The sequence below is a fragment of the Zonotrichia leucophrys genome, chromosome 5, assembly GCF_028769735.1.
Source record: "Zonotrichia leucophrys gambelii isolate GWCS_2022_RI chromosome 5, RI_Zleu_2.0, whole genome shotgun sequence".
Taxonomy (NCBI): Eukaryota; Metazoa; Chordata; class Aves; order Passeriformes; family Passerellidae; genus Zonotrichia; species Zonotrichia leucophrys.
The window spans coordinates 45,717,594-45,738,499 of NC_088175.1; the positions used below are offsets into that span (position 1 = coordinate 45,717,594).

The 20,906-nt window shown below is 44.1% G+C and overlaps 1 protein-coding gene across 9 annotated transcripts in view; it reads right to left on the reverse strand.

Moving 5' to 3' along the window:
- LMO1 (LIM domain only 1) overlaps window positions 1–20,527 on the reverse strand; it is a 62,161-nt gene extending 41,634 nt beyond the window's left edge. The window contains exons 1-2 of one of the 9 annotated variants that reach the window (XM_064715041.1): window positions 13,046–13,176; window positions 12,542–12,643 (exon numbers count right to left, since the gene is read on the reverse strand). In XM_064715041.1, coding sequence (XP_064571111.1) covers window positions 12,542–12,566 — 25 coding nt within the window. In that variant the 5' untranslated portion in view covers window positions 12,567–12,643; window positions 13,046–13,176. Of the gene's footprint in view, window positions 1–3,088; window positions 3,213–12,403; window positions 13,177–17,022; window positions 17,452–17,820; window positions 17,981–20,387 lie in introns of those variants that run through there. The other 8 variants (XM_064715038.1, XM_064715039.1, XM_064715043.1 and 5 more) reach the window with 8 other exon arrangements.
- Between the last annotated feature and the right edge of the window lie 379 nt (window positions 20,528–20,906).

Below are 20,906 nucleotides of genomic sequence, written 5' to 3' on the forward strand. Positions count from 1 at the left end.
TAAGGAACGAGTAAGGAACGAGAAAGAAAATGCTGAAGGAAGAAAACAGAGGACCTGTGCTCAGCACCGAGACTGTCAGAGACATTAAACAGTCTCTTGTTGCATTACTTGAAAACTCTGCTTGAGCATGAGGAGCCACTGCACTCCATTGTGGAGAGATATAATTACTGATTAAAAAAAAAAAAAAAAGTTATTTATTCTGGAGCTATTACAGACTAATGTGTAACAGACATCATCTGATGGGCCGTAAAGGCTCCGAGGGCCATTACAGCCTCACAGGTCAGGACCCATTTGAAGGGTTTAAAGTTTGTGGATCACTGCTCTCAAGCTGAGCAGCACAGGCAACACCTGCACACAGAAAAGCTAGGGGAGACTTCTGGGAGCAGCAGCTGCTTATGCGTTTTCACACTCAGATCAAACCAAATCACATCACTGAAAAGAAGTTCAGAACCTGCAGACATGGCTTTTGCCATTCTCATCAAGGAGTTCACCCGTAAGATTGTAGCTTGTGCCTTTTTACTTACTTATTTATTTATTTTTAAAGGGAGCACTGAGGAAGAAAATGACACTATAACCTCCATGCTTCCCCATCAGGGCCCCCCTTCTATTTCACTTCCACAGAAAACTAAAATTCCCAGCCAAGTGACAGGTTTATAAAATTTTAATAGGGAAGAAAAAGGTAACCTCAGGCAGGATCTTACGTGCAGACTTTCGCCATAAATGAATGTTCATGAAAATACAGGGGTTTTATGGAAACATTGACAGAGCTTCACAGGCTGTGACATAAATGCCTCAACATGGACTGATGAGAAGGACTAGTGAGTCCCAGCTCCGGCAGCCAGAGGCTATTGCACCATCCCTTTCTCTAACCCAAGCAAGTCAGCTTCATGCCTCCACTACCCACTGAGAAAAGCAGATCTAAGAGACCACAAGCCCAGCAGCTTTTAAATTGCTAGCCTAGAAACATTCTTAGCCATTTCCAACTACGTTTTCTAATGGGGTAAAAAGTCCACTTTTCCTTCGTCCCTGGTGTTTCTACTCCAGAGTGCTTGTTCAGACCAGTCAGCCTTCATTTTGCTAAGGCAGATGAGCTGAAGCACAGATTGCTCTTCATGAGCATCCTCTCTGCCCCTACTTCCATGTGGATTTACTGTTCCTTAGCTTGAGGGATCTACAAGTAACCCATAACAGACAAGGTCTACCAGTGCCTCTCTCCAGCATTATTAACAGGAACCATTATTAGCAATTTCTTGTTCAATTCATTCCAGGATTGCATTTGCCTTTTACCAGCTATTTCACACCTTTTGAGGTCAACCACCATCTGTCCAAGCCACCCTTTTCCTCCTCTCCTGCCCTTTCCAGCTGGTGGTAATTCCTGCTTGTAGATGCTCCAGTGATCCTCAAAGAGATCAGCTGGGGTTCCTGGGCTCCTTTTCTTACTGCTGTGAGCTTCATACAGGAATGACACCAAGGGGCAACAGCACACGGCTTCAATCCCACTCCCAACCAGTTACCTGCACCACAAAACCTACCAGTGGTGGTTTTATACCACCAGGAAATCTGTCCTTAGTGCTCACAAAGTAGGTATTCCATCCTCTGTACTAAAAGCTCTGAATGACTCCTGTTGGAAAGCAGAATTCATGGCTTTGGTTTCAGGATCTAAAACACTGCTTCTGAAGACAGCGATGCTTGAGGTTCATTTCCCTTCCTCTCCCAGGTTCAGGATAGAACCATTGTTTCTCATTCACAAAAACAGACAGAGATGCCACAAGGAACAGCCACAGACCGTTACAGACTGTAATTTCTTAAAGCAGCAGCAATCTGAGAGCAGTGCTCCATAGCTAAGGTAGCACAGAACCAGAATGGTTGGGAAAATCCTATATAACAATCCCGTACAGAGCTAAAGCAGTTTGTTACTTTTTTCCCTGTCACTGAGTGTGTACAAGCACTTCTGGAAGTCAAAACTCTGCCTCTAGAAAACTTGAAGCTTCTTAATTGCAAGAGAAATACGGGTAGCCAGGAATGGTACCTGTGCCATAGCTAAAACCAGTGGTTCTTTCAAGAGTGATAGAGACCTAAAGTGGCCAAGACCCAGCTCCACCCAAAAGCTCCTCCTGATCTCTTCAGAAATTAATTGGCATTCTTTTCAGGATACACACAAAGCAGATTAAAGAAAAATGCAAACAGTGTGCAGGGTGGAAGCACCATTACATGGTATTAAAATGTCAGAGGTTTGAGCTCTGTGTTGGTTTAGTCATGAGTTACCAACAACCACTGATGGCAGACATAAAGCTTCCCTTAAATTATTAAGCATAAAACAGCAGACTGTAATATTTTGCTAAACCAAAGTACAGACACAGACAAAGATGTCATTTCAATATTTGAAACCAGCAAGTTTAATTTAAAATAAGAGCAAACCAATAAGCTCAGAAAATAGCAATGTGTGAGAGGAAAATTACACTGCTAGAGAAAAAAGTGGAAGGACTTAAGAAATTTATAAAAGTAATCTCCAAGTGGAAATTAGAAATCAACCCCTAGAAACAGAATAACACAAAAGAAATATTACTGTCCACTTTCTAAATCAATATAACACTGCTACACGACAGAATTACCATGGTAACTCAAGTAAAAAGAATAAAGCAATTCTTATTATTTCAAAATAAAATCACAGCCTGAAGCCCAGCTTTTATTACAACTGCTGATAGATCGCTGGCTTGTATTTATCTGAAATATTGCTTTTCAATCAGCTATTTTATGAATGTACAAATTTCACTGAGCAGCCCACTTAGACCAAATGCTCAAAACCTGCCCCCCCAAAAAACTAGTCAAGAAATCGATTACATATATGCATACTTTTTTTTTTTTTAAAGGGAGCATTACTATATACATATTCTCTTTCCACTCTATCCAAGTTAAAGAGAGATAAGGAAATGAGCAAGAGTAAGTTAAAACCTTGTTTAGTCCGACCTCTTTAAATTCCAACTTAGATTCCCTGGAAAAACAAAAACAACAAAAAAGCAAACAAAACAAAAAAAAAAGGCAACACAACAACAGTAATAAGGAAGAACAAAGAGGAATAGCAGCATACCCTAAATACTGCAGCCCTGCACAAGGACAGGGAACGCGCCTACATAGGGGGTGCGCACAAACACACTCATGAGAGGAGGCACATCTGTTCCCTCCTGATCAAAGGCAAAGAGAAAACACTGTCTAAATACAAAGTTGCTCAAGGACGTTTTGACTCGCCCTGCTGGGTACTTCAGACTTTTCAAACATTGTTTGTACAGCTTGGAAAGTGCATCAAGCTCAGGATACTCGTCTGCGTTTCAGGCGCGCTGAAGGCACAGCTCAGCCGAGTTCCCGCACGCCCCCGCTGCTGGTGCCACCTTTTAAACACATTAGTGCAAGGGGAAAACCAGCAGGTCACCTTCTGCTCTCCTCCCCCAGACGTTCAAAAGAGCATCGATCGGCACCTGAAAGCAACAGTCGGGCTTAAAAATAACAGGCTCCTCCTCTGCCCCCGGCCGCAGCCAGCAGCCCGGAGCAGCCCGGTTATGGGGCAGAGCTCCGGGGGGTTCGCAGCAAACACACCGACAACCAACACAACTCTGCCTGAGAGCTTAAGGCACCATCTACCAAAAAAAAGGTCACTGAGGAAATGCCTGTAGACCATCAGGATGTTTCACAGCACAGCCTTACCCCGTTTATTTCTGCTGCCCCCAGAAAATGGAAGAGGGGGATGAGCCCCTTGCTCACAGCCACGGCAGGAGCAGGAGGGGAATGTGACCAATGCTCATAATTATGGCAAGAAGACAGCAAAGGCTTTCCCTCAACAATTTGCAATTGCTCGGACCGGACCTCTGAGATTAAAAAACCCCCAAAAGTAAAATTGCCAATTGAGAGGGGATCAATAAAACAGCCCCCGAAACAGCTAAGGAGAGCAATTGCTTCAATAGCACTCTGTCCTTCCCTGGAGGATCCAGGAGTTGTTTCTCCCTTCTTCTGCAGAGGTCTGACCTCCTCCCCAGCATGGGACAGCAGGCAAGGTGGGACCCAGGCCCAGCAGAGAGGAACAAACCAGGGACAGCTAAAACACAAAAGTCCACCCATGCCTCATGGGGGTCAGGCATATCCCCCAGATATCCAGGCCGGAGTTCCGGGGGATGATCACTTGGGGAGCATAAAGTCCTCACTGCTGCAAAATGCTTTGAGGATTAAAAGCAGCAGTGATATGCCAAGTATCATAGCTGGAAGTAAAGACAAATGCTGCAACAAGAGCAATAAGCCACCTGCCAGCTGTCTTTTATATTAAAATATTTCAATGTTCTTAGAGCTGCTTAATTTCCCATCTCGCTCCAAGTCCAGAGGAACTTTGTGGGTTGCTAGCTTTGCCATGCAACAGCGACATTGCTCATTATTTTTAAAACAGATTTAGAAGCTGTGATCACACAGCTCAATCTGAAAGTATGCACTGTTTTTTAGTATAATGTGGTCCTTCACCATCTCCTGCAAATGGGTTTAAAAGCAGTGGTGGAAACAATGTGTGCTTAATCTGAATGGGGACTGCAGAAAGGTTGCACACTCAAATATCCTGTTTTATGTGGTATCTGGTTGTATTTTAAAACACTTTTTGGAGACTTGGAGCCAGCTGAGGTCACAAACAATCACATACAGATTAGAAAAGGGAAAGAAGCTGGGGGGAGCGATGAGGAGCCCACTCTGGCACACTGAAATAGGACACTCTAAATATCACTTAGTATTTCTTTAAAATAAAAACTGGCTGAAATAGTAAGCTTCAGAGAAACAATAAATGCAGAGGTGGTTAAAGAGTTTTTATTCAAATAAAGTCTTGCCCCAGGAGATGGAAGTAGAGTCTTGAAATACAGAGATAGGATTTTACATGTGCTAAAAGCATCAGTGTGACACTTTTTGGAAAAAAAAAAGGGGGGGGTGGGAATACCTTAGTTGTTATACATGACAAAATAGCAACTAAATGTTTGCTTTGATCCCAGCGCGTAAAGGGTGAAGCTTTTAGGCAAGGAGCGGCAGGTGATCTCAGCTCTTCTGCAAGTCCTAATGCTCCTAAAAGCCACTCTTCCAGTTTCTGTAATTGGGCATCAGTAGTTAATGTAGTATTGACTGCATTACATGCTCCTGTGCATCCTCTCACTAATGCCAATTGCATCACCTTGTACATTTACCATATTGCTTAGCCAATAGCTGTTAAAAGCAATCCAAATCATGAATCATATAGGAAACTTTTAGCAAGACACGACATCCAAAGGAGACAATTTACAGTTGAGTTAATCTGGGTACATTAGCGAGACATGGATTCAGGAAGACAGACCAATTTATGTTACTTTGGTTTTACCCTTTATTGCTTTGTATAGGCAAATGAATGGAAGGGCATGGAGTAAAAACAGATATAAAGGAGTCCTTTTCAAAACAGATCTCCATTCTGTGCAGACAGGTCAAAGGGTTTGAGACTGATGCTTATTTAGGCTTTCATAACCGTAACAGGGTACTTACAGAAATCATTTTCCACAAAGGACTATAAGGATAAATATATAATGGATCCTGAATAATGTTCAGTACCCACCCTCACTGCAAGTACATTAAGGCAGAAACCTGGTTGCTCAACATTATCTACGGCACGGCCTGTCCAGGAGTCACCTGCCACCAGGAATGCCAGGAACAATGTCTAGCACCTTCACACAAGGTCCCAGACAGGTCTGCTCATGAGCTTAAGGCAGGAGGTGCTCTGGCAAAGACACCAAGGCTCACCAGCTCAAGCCAGTCCTCTGCCCAAACATCTCTACCACATCACTTGTGAACACTCAAAGGCCAATCTTCTCCTCCCTACCTGCCTTGAAGAGATTGCATCTCTCAGAAAGGTACACCCATTTCTCTGGGATGGAAGGAAAGGATACAGGTGATAAAGAGGTGTTGCTTAACCCACTTCAGCTGCAAGGTAGAGCCAACCAGGAAAGAAATTAGGAGCGAGTTCCCTCTGAAAAAGTACATTTTATAGAACAATTTCACAGTGGATGCTTGACCAAAAGATGCATAGCAAATTGACATAGCCCCTTTCTGCTGTTCTGATCAAACTCTGTAGCATCAATAAAATAGAGATGGGAAAAAAAAAAGAAGAAAGGACAGGTAGGAAGTGTCCTGTTCCCTCAGCTTTTATGGGTAGGGAGTCATATGTAGTGTTTGTAAAGGAGAAAAAAAGTGGTAAAGGAAATCTAGGAGAAATAATGGCTCATCAGCCAAAAACTTTACAAAAGAAAAACTGAACTGCATCCTTAAATATTGCATCCCAAAATACTGGAAGCTCTGGTGCTCTAAGCCTAGTTTAAAAAAAGATCATGATTCCCCTTTGAAAAGCTTCCAGAAGTCCCTTCGAAAGAGTTGCACATGCAGGGAAAATGCCAAAACAAAACATTTTCACTAGCTGATCAATTTAAACAGCTGTGGTAAAGCTGCAGCCACTGGCACCATCATTAACAATTTAAAGCATGGCTGCTTTTGTCTTCCTTCCCAGTTACATTCTCATTATGCCTTTTTATTTATTAGAAACACAGTCCTCCGGAATACATTTCTATATCTCAGATCCATAATAAACCAAGTAGGAACATCCCTGGCTTCTACTCAAATGGATGTTGGCGAGAGGGTTAATTGTTTAATGCTGGGCCAAGTTCTCTGCAGTTCAGTCATGAATATGCAACAATCATCCACTTTTTCTTTAAGAGAAACTAGAACTGTTGATATAAATTGTTTAAAAGAAGACAAATAATACTTTCACTGCCCAAATCACCCTTTGAGTGTTTGATTAGCACACAAGGAACTCTGAACATTGGTCTAAAGAACTCAAAAATATTCAATGAAACTTAAAAACCCTCTCAGTTTGGGCATGAGCATCCATTATCTGCTTTGATACAGAATGTAAGTAGAAAGTAGTTTGCAAGAACATTCACTGGAGAGTTGAGGATCTGTTTGCATGGATAGCACCCAAATTGTGCTTGGAAGCTTGGGCTTGGGAGTCATCCCACTGGAGGACAGAGAAAACACACACACAGAGAACTAAAAAACCAGTAACTGTGGTGAATTCTTCTCAGATAGGTTTAATTATGTTAATCTAATAGTGAATAACTTTCATTTCAAAACGCCCTTCCCTCCACCCCCAAGTCTTCAGTGAATAGGAGCTACATTCACTGAATAAATCATTCCCTGGCAACAGTTACGCACATTATTGAAGTTGGGGGCAGTGATTTCTATACGGTTTAAAACTATGTCTATGTATTCTAAATGATGACAATTCTGTCCAATTTTTAAAAGATATAGACCCATTGGAGTTTTATAGTTCAGCATTTAGCAGCATCTGCAGTGCCTTCTTTATTCTTGTACTGCAACACTTAATGCTTGATGCCATTATTCTGATTCTGAATTGATTTCAAGTACAATACCTTATTTGCCATAAACTTTCATATTCTTTACCTAAGTAGGACTCCTCGCAGATGCAATCAGTCATAATGCTAAAAGAACAGTTTGCCTTTAGCAGAAATGTGCATGCTAATGACAGCGAAGCAAAACTTTGAGCAGCAAGCACATTTCCAAAGAGAATAAAACCCTCTCTAAACACAACGCCCGAAAACCTTAAGAAAGCTTCCAAATGAAATCAATTAATCCTCCAACCATGATAAATTTCTTAACCATTTAAGAAACGTATTTCAGACTCTGCTGTGACCCTTTATCACCAGACCTAATGGATTACTTTATTAATAATGCACTGCTCTTAAAAGGAATTTTTCCAAAGAGTCTACCATAAGAGAGCATTTTTGGAATGGCTATGACAAACAGGCTGACATGTTCACGTTGTATTTATTAAAGATAATAAAATTTAACACTAACTCCAAAGAAGACAAATTATGTTCTGCTGCCAGGGTATCAAGTACACTTTCTACTGCATTAAACCAAAATTAGAGCAAACTGATTTCCAAGAACAAGATGCTTCCTTTGCCCTATTACCCAAGCTGAAAAATGTCCTTACACTGTTTCAGCGCTTGTTATGTCAACCAGGCAATTATCACATGTCAACAGCATCTGGGGGTGAAGTATGATGACATCCTGCCCAGATCCTTCAGCCATCTAGCCTGAACAAACACTAGGAACTATCTGATCGCCTGCCATACTCCTATACAAACTGTCTGCTCCTCTTAGGCCTGCTACCTCCTTTCACTCCTTCCCATAGGATGAGATTTCTTTAAATGGATACCTAGGTTATCAGTGTTCCAACTACAGTACCCTCCATTTCTTGAATAGGTTTAGGCCATTACTTTACTACTCCATGTTTCTGCCATGCTTCCATATTTGCCATTTCAGGGGCAGAGGACATCTCCAGGAATAACTACCTCCAGCTCCACACTTGGTCAGCTTTGGAGAACCAGTCCAAGTGGTTTTTTGGTCCTTTATGGCCAAACCATATGTTCTGCTGCCAAATGTGCTCCAATTTTATTTAGAATACTTCTTTGACAACTTGTTATCTCCTCTTTCATGCATATTTTAATCCATTGCTGTAATTCTGAGTCACAAAAGGACACTGTGTCATGAAGTGAAGCCAGACCAAAACTCCAAAATAACACCAAAGCCACATGTGCAAAGATCAAGCCCTTAAAAAACCAACAGGTAACTCAGCTAAATAGAGAAGCATAAGGTCTTTGGTAACCTTTATAAGTCGGCTTTTGAATAAGCTGATGTGTAGGAAGATGTGTAGGGATTCCTCATACATGGCAAGCTAGACATCAGTGGACCACGGAGAAGGTCCGAGGTAGAGTGGCACAGGAGATAAAACGGAAAAAGAGAAAGAGCTTCAGGAACATTAGGCAACAGAAAAGTTAAATTCCATGTCTCATGAGGAAAAGAAACCGTGCCATCTCCCCTTCTCTCTCTGCATGACTCCTCACCAGGCACGCCTGCAAAAGGTAAGCTCGAAGGAAAACAAAAGACACCAACAGCACGCAGAACAGCTACGCGGCACAATTTGTGTGTATCACAATTTCTATCCGTGGAACAGGATTGCCTGGACCTGTGTGGCTGGAGATAGGTGTCTCTCCATATCCATCTACCTATCTATGGGCACCTCCATATGGCAGCTGGCACAGTCCCTTGTGAAGGCAGCCCACAGCCCCGCTGTCCTGGCAGGGCACTGTGGCACAAGTCCTGTCACTGACATTATACAATTCATTTCTCTGCTTTTCCAATTCCAAATGCTGTGGTTTTTTACCTTCTGCGTGGGGCAAGATGGGCTTTCACACAACAGGGAACCCAACTGCTGCCACTAATCCAGTTTCCAATTACCTAATATTCATTTCCCTAAATACCTCCCATCAACCTTAGACCCATTCTCCAACCCCAGCGCACACAACCACTGAGTATCCACATTTTTAAATTTTAAATAAACTATGAAATTTTCTTTCTTTCTATATAAATCCAAGATACATGTTTAATGGAGTCCTCTGATATTTTACTCCGCCTGCTCTTGTGATCTGTTTAATCAGAGTTCTGCTCAAAAACACAAAGGACCCGTGATTTGGGGGGCTCCTGTCTATGCAAACATCAGGATGAACACGCAGCTGATCAGTGTTTTTACAAGTGCACACACACTCCACAATTTGGTTGAAGGATGCCATGTCTGGTTAACACAGCACAAGTTAGCTGAAAAGGAAACTTTCACCCCCCACACACATAACAAAGAGCCGTGATTTCTATTAGTGCATTTCATACCATACATGCTGATTACCAGGCTGTGCTTCATTGTTAGCAGAGATTACAGCTGGGATAAGCTGCAGCTTTTTCCTAATTGCTATTATGATGACTGAATTTTTGTTTTGTGTCAAGCATTATTCACACATTATACTCCAAAATTTGATCCCTCTATGATGCATTATTGATTCCATGCAGGCAATCATACTGCCGCCAATGTGAAGAATTAATTTGGGCTATTCTACTTGATTTGCATTGCTCCATCATAGCAGAACACAGTTCTGTAGGGAGGCACAAATTGAAAAGGGAGATTTAACAAAATACAGAAAATGCTGCCACCCTTTAAAAGAGATGAATCCTAAGGAGGGGAAAAAAACCCCAAAAAACCAAACCCAGCACAACACTTGTGGTCCAGCAAGAAATAAGGTCAGTCAGCCAAATTCATCTTAGTCAGAGGAAGGTTACAAGAGTAGCCTTATGCCTCTAATAAAGTAAACTAGCTTGCTTCAACTTATATTGCCAAAGAAAACAACTGAACACCTCTGAGAGTGACACTGCTTCAAAGCCTTTGAAACCCTGTTAGCTTCATTTGTTTTCCCAGCATAAGCAATACTCAAGCACTTAGCGTGTCTTTTATCCACAGGCCAGTCAACTGCAGAGCTGATCTAGAAGATGTGTAACAGATGCTCCACATCTACTCTTTTTTTTTTCAAGTTCTACTGTGTTAACAAAGGAACTTACAATATCTTAACAGAAATAAAGCCCATGATTTAGTTTTTTTTCTCCCCACGAATAAGATTATTTCACAGTTTTGAGATGCCAACTTAATTAGCACGGAATAAATTCAGAAGGGCATGACAACTTATACAGGGACTTTGATCTCATATTGGTCAACTCTTAGTCCAAATCTGATTGAATCTGCATACAAGGGGGCACTGATAATGATGCATTTCTGCTTGGTCTCATATTTTAAAGGTGTCAAGTCTTTGTGAAAAGCTCACCTTTTTTTTTTATAGTCCCAAATGCTTCATGAAACAAAACCTCACATGCCATCCTAGAAACTAGATTAAAATTCTACATGCGTGAACATGCCAGAGGGAGAATTTTAGAAATCAAACTTCCAATGAGGTAAGACCTCAAAATGCTAGGTCTAAAATACTCCCTTTTTTGGGAGGCAAGGAAAGGAGAGAGGGAAGAGAAACTTTAGAAGACTTCTGGTCTTTCAATAGTCGAGCCTTCCTAATTATTCTGCAGTGCAGTACTAATTCAGTTGTAAAATACTAGAAGACAGATATGGGTTGTGGAATAAAAATAACATAATTTCAACTTAATAGCATTGAGCAGCTTTCAGTACTAGTCACAAAACACAGTTAGCATGACTCCGACACAGGAAAGTAAGTGACTTTGAATTACAAGTTATTTTTCTCATAAATATTTTAAAAAGCAATATATATATTCAAGTAAAATCAATGCTACTGCCAAAATGCCCAACTTCCAATTTCTCCAAGCTCTTTTGCTCCCTGTGAAAAGCTATTTCCTGTCTACAGTCTTACAAATATTCAGTAATTTCTCTTATTTTTCAATGACAACAGCCTATGACTTTTTTTTTAAACACTTTTAAAGAGGTTCCTGAAATAAATTTTAAAATATCAGGGAAGTCCATTACATGGCCCACTTCATCCATTTATAGAGGTGGAATGAAATAAGGAGATAACAGGTAGAAACGCCTGTTAAAAGTTAAGATGCAGGTCCCACTTTCCACGCACAAAGTGCCACCAAGGCGGAGGTCCTTGGCAAGAGGCAGCGCCATGGATGGAAGTCCATGTGGATGGCTGGGCTGCAGAAGCCTTCTGCTCTGCCTCAGTTTTCATCCTTGCTTTCAGTGTACAAACTATAAGGGAAGACCTAAGCCACAAAACAGCCACAGCAAAAAAAAAAAAAATCCACCTCATTAAAAAGTTGTGATTGAACTTACCACCTTCATCCCAGAAACTACTGATGACTGAGCAGTTAAGTTGCACACCCTGGCAGGCAATGTGCAAAAGATAGCATCAGGTCATTCAGGCTGCTAACTAACACTGATCTTCCTCACATCAATTTGTTCCCCTTAAGCATCCTTGATAAGGACTAGTCAGCTTAAAAAAATAAGCATATGTGAAGTCCTAAAATCAGTCAAGCTCTCCTTCAGCTTCATTCATGAAATTACATTCCAAATGAACTACCACTTCTGCTATTAAAAGTAGGGAGTAAATTCTTAGAATAAACCAACACTTTTTTTTCCTTTTTGCCACAGAGGCTTATTAGCTTATTGTCATTATGTTTATAGCTATGAAGAAAAGCTGTGAGAAATAGATATTAAAGGCGCACATTAAAGAGACCTAAATGGCATGCAAATGAAAGGGAAAGAAAAATCTCAAAATTAGATTTACAATAAAAGCTGTTAAAACAAACAGGCTAAAATGGATATATTAGAGCAACTTGCAGAAAGAAAAATCTACATAGATATTTAAAAAGAAAAAATCAAGCTGTTTCTGCTATGTCCTTCAGCAAACAGAGCCTGGAGTAAACCGTTCTTGGCTGTCCGATCATGTCAGCAATGAGATTAAAAAAAAAAATAAAGAGCAAGCACGCTTTTACCTACCCAAGAGAAAAACATCAGAAGCTCGGAGCAGAACGCTCTGAAATGCACAGCGCACGTCTGTTTCAAAACTATTTATTTCTACATTAGCAGCACACAGAAGACACCGAGCACAGGCTTACACAATCTCAGCCCACCTACCGTCCTCCTTGTCCAGCACCATCATCTCCGCAATCAAGAAAAGTCCGGGCACAGATGCTTCTTCTCCAGCAGCCTCCGCTCAGGGGAGAGGAGAGCAAGTCTCTGGGAACACAAATGAGCTACGGTACAGCTGATCGTCCTTTAGCAGCAAGTGAGCTCTAATTACCCAGTTGTCCAGCTTTTAACCTAGATTGCACTCAGTTAGAATTACACTCAGAAATAAAGCACTTTGCAGATACAAAAGCAGTCTCACCTACTTTTGTGCCTCAAAATTGCAAGGAACTAAAACTGCAATTTAGAAGGAAGGGGGATCAGAGCTGTTTCTTTGGTTCTCACCTTCTAAATGGCTCAATTTACACAGTATAATCTATTTTAATGTAATTGCCTTTGATAGCTCATAACCCTGGCTGTTGCAACTACACAGCTTTCAGCCTTATAAAGTGTTTTCCCTTTGGATTTAAGCTGAATCTAAATCCGAAATTACATTCGCAGAGGCTAGAATACCTAAGCCCGACCAGCGCTGCCTCTGCCTCTCAATTGGCGAGCCTTGCACACTTGCGATGAATAAATGCACGCGTTTCGCAGGGCCCCCTCCGGAGCTCCTGCCGGGATTTCCTGGCGGAGCGCGGCTTCCCGGCTCAGCAGCACCACCTGCAGCCCGCCCGGCCCCCGCCCAGGTGCCGCCGGACGCGGGGCCACCTGCGCCGCCGCTGTGTGTGCTCCGGGCCGGGGCGAGGGGATGCTCCGGCCCTGCTCCGGCTCTGATCCAGCCCTGCTCCCTGCGAGCACGGATTGTGTCCGGCGCCCCGCAGCAGCTCGGCCAGGTCAGAGGCTCTCAACTTTCCGCAGCTGATGTTACGCCAGCCCCCGCGGCTCTCCCAGCTACATTTCACACATCTCTGGTGACCTAAAACTTGATACGGATTTTCTGCGCAAACATTTTGGGTTTGTTTTCACGCATTGCGTATTGGTTTCAGGGTGTACTACTCCGGAGAACGCAGCTCTGCTTTCACTAGGTCGATATTAAAATGAATTTACCTAATCAGAAGAGATACAAACACTTTACAGGTTTGCTCCACTTTTCAGAAATGCCATCAATGCTCAGATATAAAATGACAAGTTGGGGGCCCACGTCTTTTATCCTATATCCTGCAACTCTCATTCCTTTTCCAGACAAGTCATCTGTTGTCTCCACTGGCTCTCGCAAGGATTGCAGGATCAGACACTTCGCTACCAAGATCAACAGCACCGTTTCACTCATCTCAGTCTTTTAATCTGAGAAAACATTTCATTTCTGTTTTAATGAGACTTCCTCCTCCCCTTTACAACTGATACAACAGTACTCTAAAGAGCATGATAGCGGGCTCAAGTTATATATCCTCAATACCGATTTTTAATTAGATTCCTTATCCCCAGCTGAAGTGGCTTTTCCTTCCCCCTTCATTCACAATACTTAATCCTAACAGTCCTTGAGAATATTTGATGTTAAATGTATCAGTTTACATTGAGCTGTTTTCATCCAGCGCTTCCAACAACTTCTGTTTCCTGGTGATACTAGTTTGCAAGTGCTGAATATGTATTTTAGCGTAAGAGTGCAACCACCATAAATAATCACTTTCTTTTAGGAAGCGTCACAAGCTAGAAAGGAGGAGGACTTTATCCCAAAGATTAAAGTCTAATAGTTAAAAGGATCCATGCAAAAACTAACAAAGCCACAGCCTTTTTTAGATTTGAGGCACTTTACCACTTCCAATATACTACTGGCCTCCATCAGAAAATGGTGAACTCCAACAATGTTCCATTCTTCCTTCTTTGTATTGTTCAACCCCGCCACCTTCAAAAAGGACAGACTTACCCCAAAATATATGGTACATTTCAACTTCCACTTTGGTAACTACAAGAAAGGCAAGGTTTTGATAAAAATGAAGTTAGCTATTGTCTGTCACAGCTGACTTCTGCAGCAGAGCAAACTAGCAGACATAATGCACTCATGAAAAAATATGCAGTACCGGATCAATGTACATTTTATTCCTTTACTGCTCCATCATGTCAAAGAGGCTGGATTACTCCCTGCGCAAACAGATTTTTTTTTTAAACACCTAATCTGCTTACTCATTTCACACACCAACAATTAAAAAAAAGTTTTCTAACCCCCAACACATTTGTACAGCAATTTAAGTCAACTACAATTAACACAATCTGTTGGAATTAATCATGCTACCTGATGTCAGTTTACTTTTTTAAGCAGAAATCTGGTCTCTGCGATCAAAACATTTACGTATTTCAGAAATATCTTAACTCTCATTATCTTGAAATATATAAATGCGCTGCACGGTGCGTAGGTTGGCTTGCCCACAGCAAATTCTGCTGTGATTTACACAGTGAAACTGACTAAATTGAGAGCCTTGAAGTTTTTCTCTCTCAACCTTTCTCTCCCCCACCCCTCTCGTCCCTCTTCTCTCAGTTCCTAACATTTGTTCGGGGAAGATACCTGCCAGAGTTCCACTGTGAACCACTATTTTCTAATATCAAGTCATGTTGCATCAGTCAAGTTATATTATGTCACTTCAAACATACAAAATGCTGTTACCTCCCTGACATAACTTGACGTGATGCCACAACACATCAAGTCAGAAACATTATTATTGTTGTTATTTTTTCAGCCTGCCCCTTCATCCTCAATGATATCTGTGAAGACCCACAGAAGAGTATTACTGAGTCTCTACTCCTTCTCGGCACCACAGAGCGTGCTTGCCAAGGAAGCTTTTTGCTCACAAACCTGGAGTGGAAACCCAAATCTGCAGTTCTCACACTGCTGGGGCAATCCTGGTGTCACACTGGGGCTGGCACACAGCCCTAGGGCCCCAAGCTGGAACAGCGGGCAGCTACACGAGGCCAATGGCCGTGGCCCAGCTTCCCAAGTGGTCTTCAGCGATGCAAAAGCCAGGAGCTCATATCTACAAGGCAGCAAGTGTCCTCCCTGCGATGCACCAGGACTTCTGGGAGGGGTAATCCTGAAATCCTGCCTTCTCTATGCAGTAATAACTATGAATACCCCCACTGCTGCCAGAGACCTCAAAAGAAGAAAACCCCTCAAAGAAAAACTCTACATGGCAAAGCCTCTTAAATCAAGGGAGGAATTGGATAGTAGCCACAACGCTGGGATTTTTAGATGGTAAAAATCAGACCGGCTTCTGGGAAAAAGGAAAAATAAAAGGAAAATAAAAAGAGCCATTTATGGGAATAAAACAGACCCATTTTTATTAACAAGCTCATTCAAGCTTGATTTCAAAAGGAATTGGTTTAGTTAGCAAAAGCTTCCATTTTAGTCCATTTGTAACCTATGCAGGACCAGCATCCCCTTTTAACATTCACAGATGAGCGGACAAGTGGAGCCCATTTGAATCAGGCAGAAAAAAACTTACAAAGGTAAAATGACCTCTTCATAAAAAGAGTTTCTTCTCTGAGTCTCACCTTCCGTCCCCTATTTCTCCAGGGCATCTATAAAAGTGACCATAATTTCTCCTCAAGCATAACTACTCCGTCAACAGCACAGCAGATTCCTAGGCATTACCACACCTTGTTGCTCTGATCTTCACATCCCTCTCATCAGGGGATTGTTTCCTACTTTGCTCCTTTTTTTAAGTGCACCCCGCACTAATTTCCTCTTTACCTCTCCCATCCACCACCATTATTCCCTTTTATACACAGCCACTCATGAAATCTCCTGGAAGGAGGCTGTTGAGAACTGTCTGGATAATCAAGGGTTCTAGTTTCATTTCCTTACAGCACCGTCAGGCCGGCCCCGAGCTCCTCGTGTTTAATGAGTACGTCTGAGACACTTGAAAGAGCCCAAACACCCCTATTAGGGAACCCTCCTCAGATCTCGGTGTCCTCTCGCAGCTCACCTGTGCCTCTCGCCCCTGCAATGGAGGCAGCATCCTGCTGGCAGCCTGTCAATCACAGGGAACAGACACGGGCTGGCAGGCACCCCCTGACAGAGAGTCACCGCCATGAAGACATCACCGGTTATTATTATTAACGGGTATTAATAGAGATGTTAAGAGCCCTTCCTCCCTTTTCCTCCAGCAGCTGAGCAAAATTCAGGGGACTCTCGCAACGCAGGTTACCCCTGAAAGTGAGGTCGGAGAGAAACAAACCTTGTTCCCCACACACTAGTGAGAAATTACCCGTGTTTAATTCCTCGGCCATTACTTAACCTTTTTACCTAAGTGCACAGGGGGCGAGGGATGAGAAAAGTCTTTCTGCTGTTCCCTCTCATTGACCAGTTAGACAAGTTCATTCCCTCTTCTCCAACACACGCGCTTTCCACTGGAGCACTACAGACCCCATTAATAACACTACATCAGTTTGCTTCAGAGGGCTTCAACAAACTGGAGGAAAAAAAGATGCTGGGAGAGGGATTCTGCGAGGGCCCAGAGGCATGTGACGAGCGTGCAGCGAGCTCCCTCCCCACGCACCTCTCCGGAGCAGCGAGCCTTTACCCTGGTGGCTGTCAGCGCTTCGGCCCCCTCCCACACGGCCGCTCGCTCGCACCCGCCTGCCCGGGACTGCTCTTCGTGCCCGTCCCATTCGGCGGTGTCGCGGCGGGCAGGCTCTCCCCGTTCTGAGGCAGCAACTCCAGATCAAAAGACAAGGGGAATGGGGAGGAAAAGAGGTAGAGGAGAGGAAAAAAAAAAAAAAGACAACAGCGAAGGAGAGCATCTCCCACTTGTCTCTTGAGCCTGGCATCCACTTTTCCGAGTTGAAGCCCCCGCCAGCCCGGCACAGGGACGTTCTGTGGCCATTTACACAAGCAGGCAGGGCCGCCCTGCCCGTAGTGGGAGCGCGGGGCGGCGTTCGGGCACCCGCGGCCTCGGGACCCGGCGGAGCTGGCCCGGCGGAGACCCACGCTGCGGCCAGCGGCGCTGATGGCGGCCCGGTGCCGGGGCCGCAGTGTCAGACCCTCCCCGGCCGGCCGCAGCACGCAGCGGGGCCGCGGCCAGCCGCTGCAGTACCCCCCGGCCGGGGACACCCGCCCGGCCCGGCCCGGCCACCGCGGAGAGCGACCCACGGCCGCGGCGGGGCCGCCGTCCCGGGCGTCCCGGCCCCCTTTGTGAGCGGAGCGGTGCGGGACAGGCCGGGCGGCAGCGCCGTGCCGCGGCGCCGGGCAGCTCCCCCGAGCCCGCCGCCTCCCTCCGTCCCCTGTCCGCGCCTCCCCGCCTGCCGCCGGGGCGCCCGGGCGGGAGCGGCGGGCCCCGCGCCCCGATCCCACCTACCGTCCTCCTTGTCCAGCACCATTGTCCCGGGCGCCGAGGGCGGCCGCCGCCGCCGCCGCTCCGGCTCCTTGGGGCGCTCCCCCTCCAGCCGCCGCTCTGGGCTCCGGGGCGGGCGAGGCGCCGGGCCGGGCACCGGGGCGCTGCCGAGGCGGGGGCAGCGGCGCGGCCGCCCCGGCGCTGCCCCGGGACGCGAGTTTGGAGCGGGGCTGCGGCGGCTACGGCCGCGTTGGGCGCCGGAGAGCTGGAGCCGGGCTCCTGCACCAGCCGCCTCGCCCCCGGCCCCGCCGCTGCAGCTCGAGTGCCAGTTTAGGGATCAAAGAAGAAGGGAAGCGGGGGGGAGAGAGGAAAAAGGTAAGGGAGGACCAATATCGGGGGCTGCTCCCCCTGCTCCGTCCTTGCCCAACCTGCGCTGTCAAAAATTGTCTTAATGTAATTGCGTGTGATCGCTCACAACCTCTCTCCCCTTTGCTGTTGCCACTGCAAGAGCTTTCCAGGCTTCTAAAGTGCTTTTCTCTTGATTTCACTCTAAATCTAAAATTATATTCAAAGGAAGGGGGGGTGGGAGGGAGGAAAGATGTGAACCTATCACTGAAAGCAAAAGCACTTGCCGCCTGCCTCGCTCGCTCTCTCTCTCAATTTATGTGCTTTGCACTCTCTCCTGCTGCTGAATAAATGCACACATTTCCCAGGGACCCTCAGATTCCCCTGTTAATTAAATCAATTCATTATGCTCAGATCTGATTAGCAGCCCCTTCCCCCCCTCTTTGAATCAATTATTCAATACACAAACATAATTGCCTGTGCCAGAGGTGTCTAAGTATTAGCTTATTTAACTCCAAGGACACTAATTACCCCTAGGGCAAGGGAACTTTTCTCATTAATTCTGACAAAACACAAAAGCACAGTTAAAGTGTGTGTGTATATACGTGTGTGAGAGAGAAGATGGGAGAGCGCATAGCCGAGGAAGGGAGGCATTACTCTAACACACGTGTTACTGTATAAATAAGCTCAATTTTTCTTTCTACCTTCGCGTTAGATTTTCCCCCACATCTTGCCTTTGCTAAACTTGCCCCGTCTGCCTCTCTGTTTTTAAAGTAAGGAACAGATTGGCATTGCCAGTCTGTGTCAGATCTGGAGTGAAAGTGCTTGCATCCAAAACAATAAAGAAAAAAGTATATGGGACTGATAGGGAGCAAAGCAGAATTTGGAAATAGTTTACTAAAGCAGAAAACTCTGTGCCAGACAGTCTTCTGTGCTTTAAAAACCCGTGAAAGGCGCAGCCCTCTGAAGCAGCAGGTAAGATGATACATAATCTAGTATGTACTGGGAACAGTTCTGAATTGTTTACCATTTGAATTAATGTCAGTGCCCACTATTAATGTACTTGCTTCCTACATTTACCATAATGGGCTTGATTTCCATTAGCTGGAGCTGGAATGCTAAAAAGAGCCCGGGCAAGGCTGATGCAAACTGAGATCGACCATCATTGTGGTGTCTGAGACGCATGACTTCTGGCTGGCGTGTTACACAAGTTTTACCTCTCTATGAACTTCCTTTAAATTAAAAAAAAAAAAAAAAGGGTAAGAAAAAAAGAAGTAGTAATTGATTCCCCCAAATTGAGTTTTTACTTTCTAAAGACCCATATTGTTCATGTCCTCAATGTGCACAGAAGTATTGAAGATTTTCTTTTTGTTTCCTTAGGCAATGCATGAGCTGATCCATTAATCCATTTGGCTTTATATATCAGGAAACTAATATTAGCTCAGCTCATCTATTAGCTTTTATTTAGGTCCCACCATGTTGCCTTTTTTTTGACTTTTCTTCAGGCTGGTTCCCTTTGAGAGGAGACAGAGAAGTTTTGATAGATTTCAGGGGGGATAAGGCTGCACATGATCTCATGGGACCCATCATGTCCTCAGTTCCCCACCTTCACATTCACCCTCTCAAGATACCCATTATTAAACTTGCCTCTCTACCCAGTCTCTTTAAGGCACACCTTGTACACATCACCTATAGCCAAGGGGGTCAAAAACCCCACAAGCACCTCCTCTTCATCCCTACAATAAGCCAAACAAACCCATAGCTTAGACTGCTTGGCAACAAACAATAAATAGGATTGGGAACATAAAGTTGTCTTTCATTAGTGCAGCATGTTTTTCTGTTCTGTGAGTACACACATATAAGAATAAAAATGCTTTCAAGCTTTGTAACACAACAAACCCTGTTAATTCTCTGGTTTTTAATTTCCACTCTGTGGCACATACTGCACCCACAGGAACTTGGTCCTTCTAACTCCATGAATCTTTTTTTTTTTGTTGTTTTTTTTTTTTTTTTTCTGCCTTTTGAAAGAACACAGAAGCACTTGAAAAAATGCTGACCCTGGAGAACATGGTGCATCAACTCATTTCTGAGCATGCTTTTGGTCCTTGAGCCATTCCTTCTCTCACTGTGGCCAAGGAGCCTTTTGGGTGCAAAGCCATAATTTCTAAATCTTGGTATGTAACTCTTGAGCCTCAATTCTGAGCTTACTACAGGGATGGTGTGGTTTAATCTATGCACAGACTTACTGAGTGGCAGAAGTTTGTCTGCATGCACTGGAGCTCAAGGTCACTGTTGGGATGCCAAGGGTAGAACTGGAAGAAACTGAGGAAGCAGAGGCTGACTTTGGTATCATTCTTCAGAAATGATGTTTGCACTTGAGCCAACAAAGGTGGGGTCACTGGGCATGAAAAAGACCTGGAAGGAAAAATCTAGAGAGAATGTTGCACTTGTGTAGGCGCATGAGAGAGTGTCACACAAGGGGAGAAAAATAATGCCAAAACCACCAAAACATTTAATTCCCAAACACACATCCTGCAGTTTGAACAGTCTGCTGCAATCCTGCAGTTACAGTCATGGGCATTTTTAGGTTTACTGCTTTAATAAGGTGAAGAGACAAACTCCAGTGTAAAGCTCCTCACTCTACGTAAATTACTTTTTTTGGTGTGGTGAAGCATTGTCCTGTGTTTGTTTCCATTATATCTGCTCAGAGAGTTATTTCAGAGGACTGAGAAAGTTTCAGTAATTTTTGTGCCTCCTTCACCCAG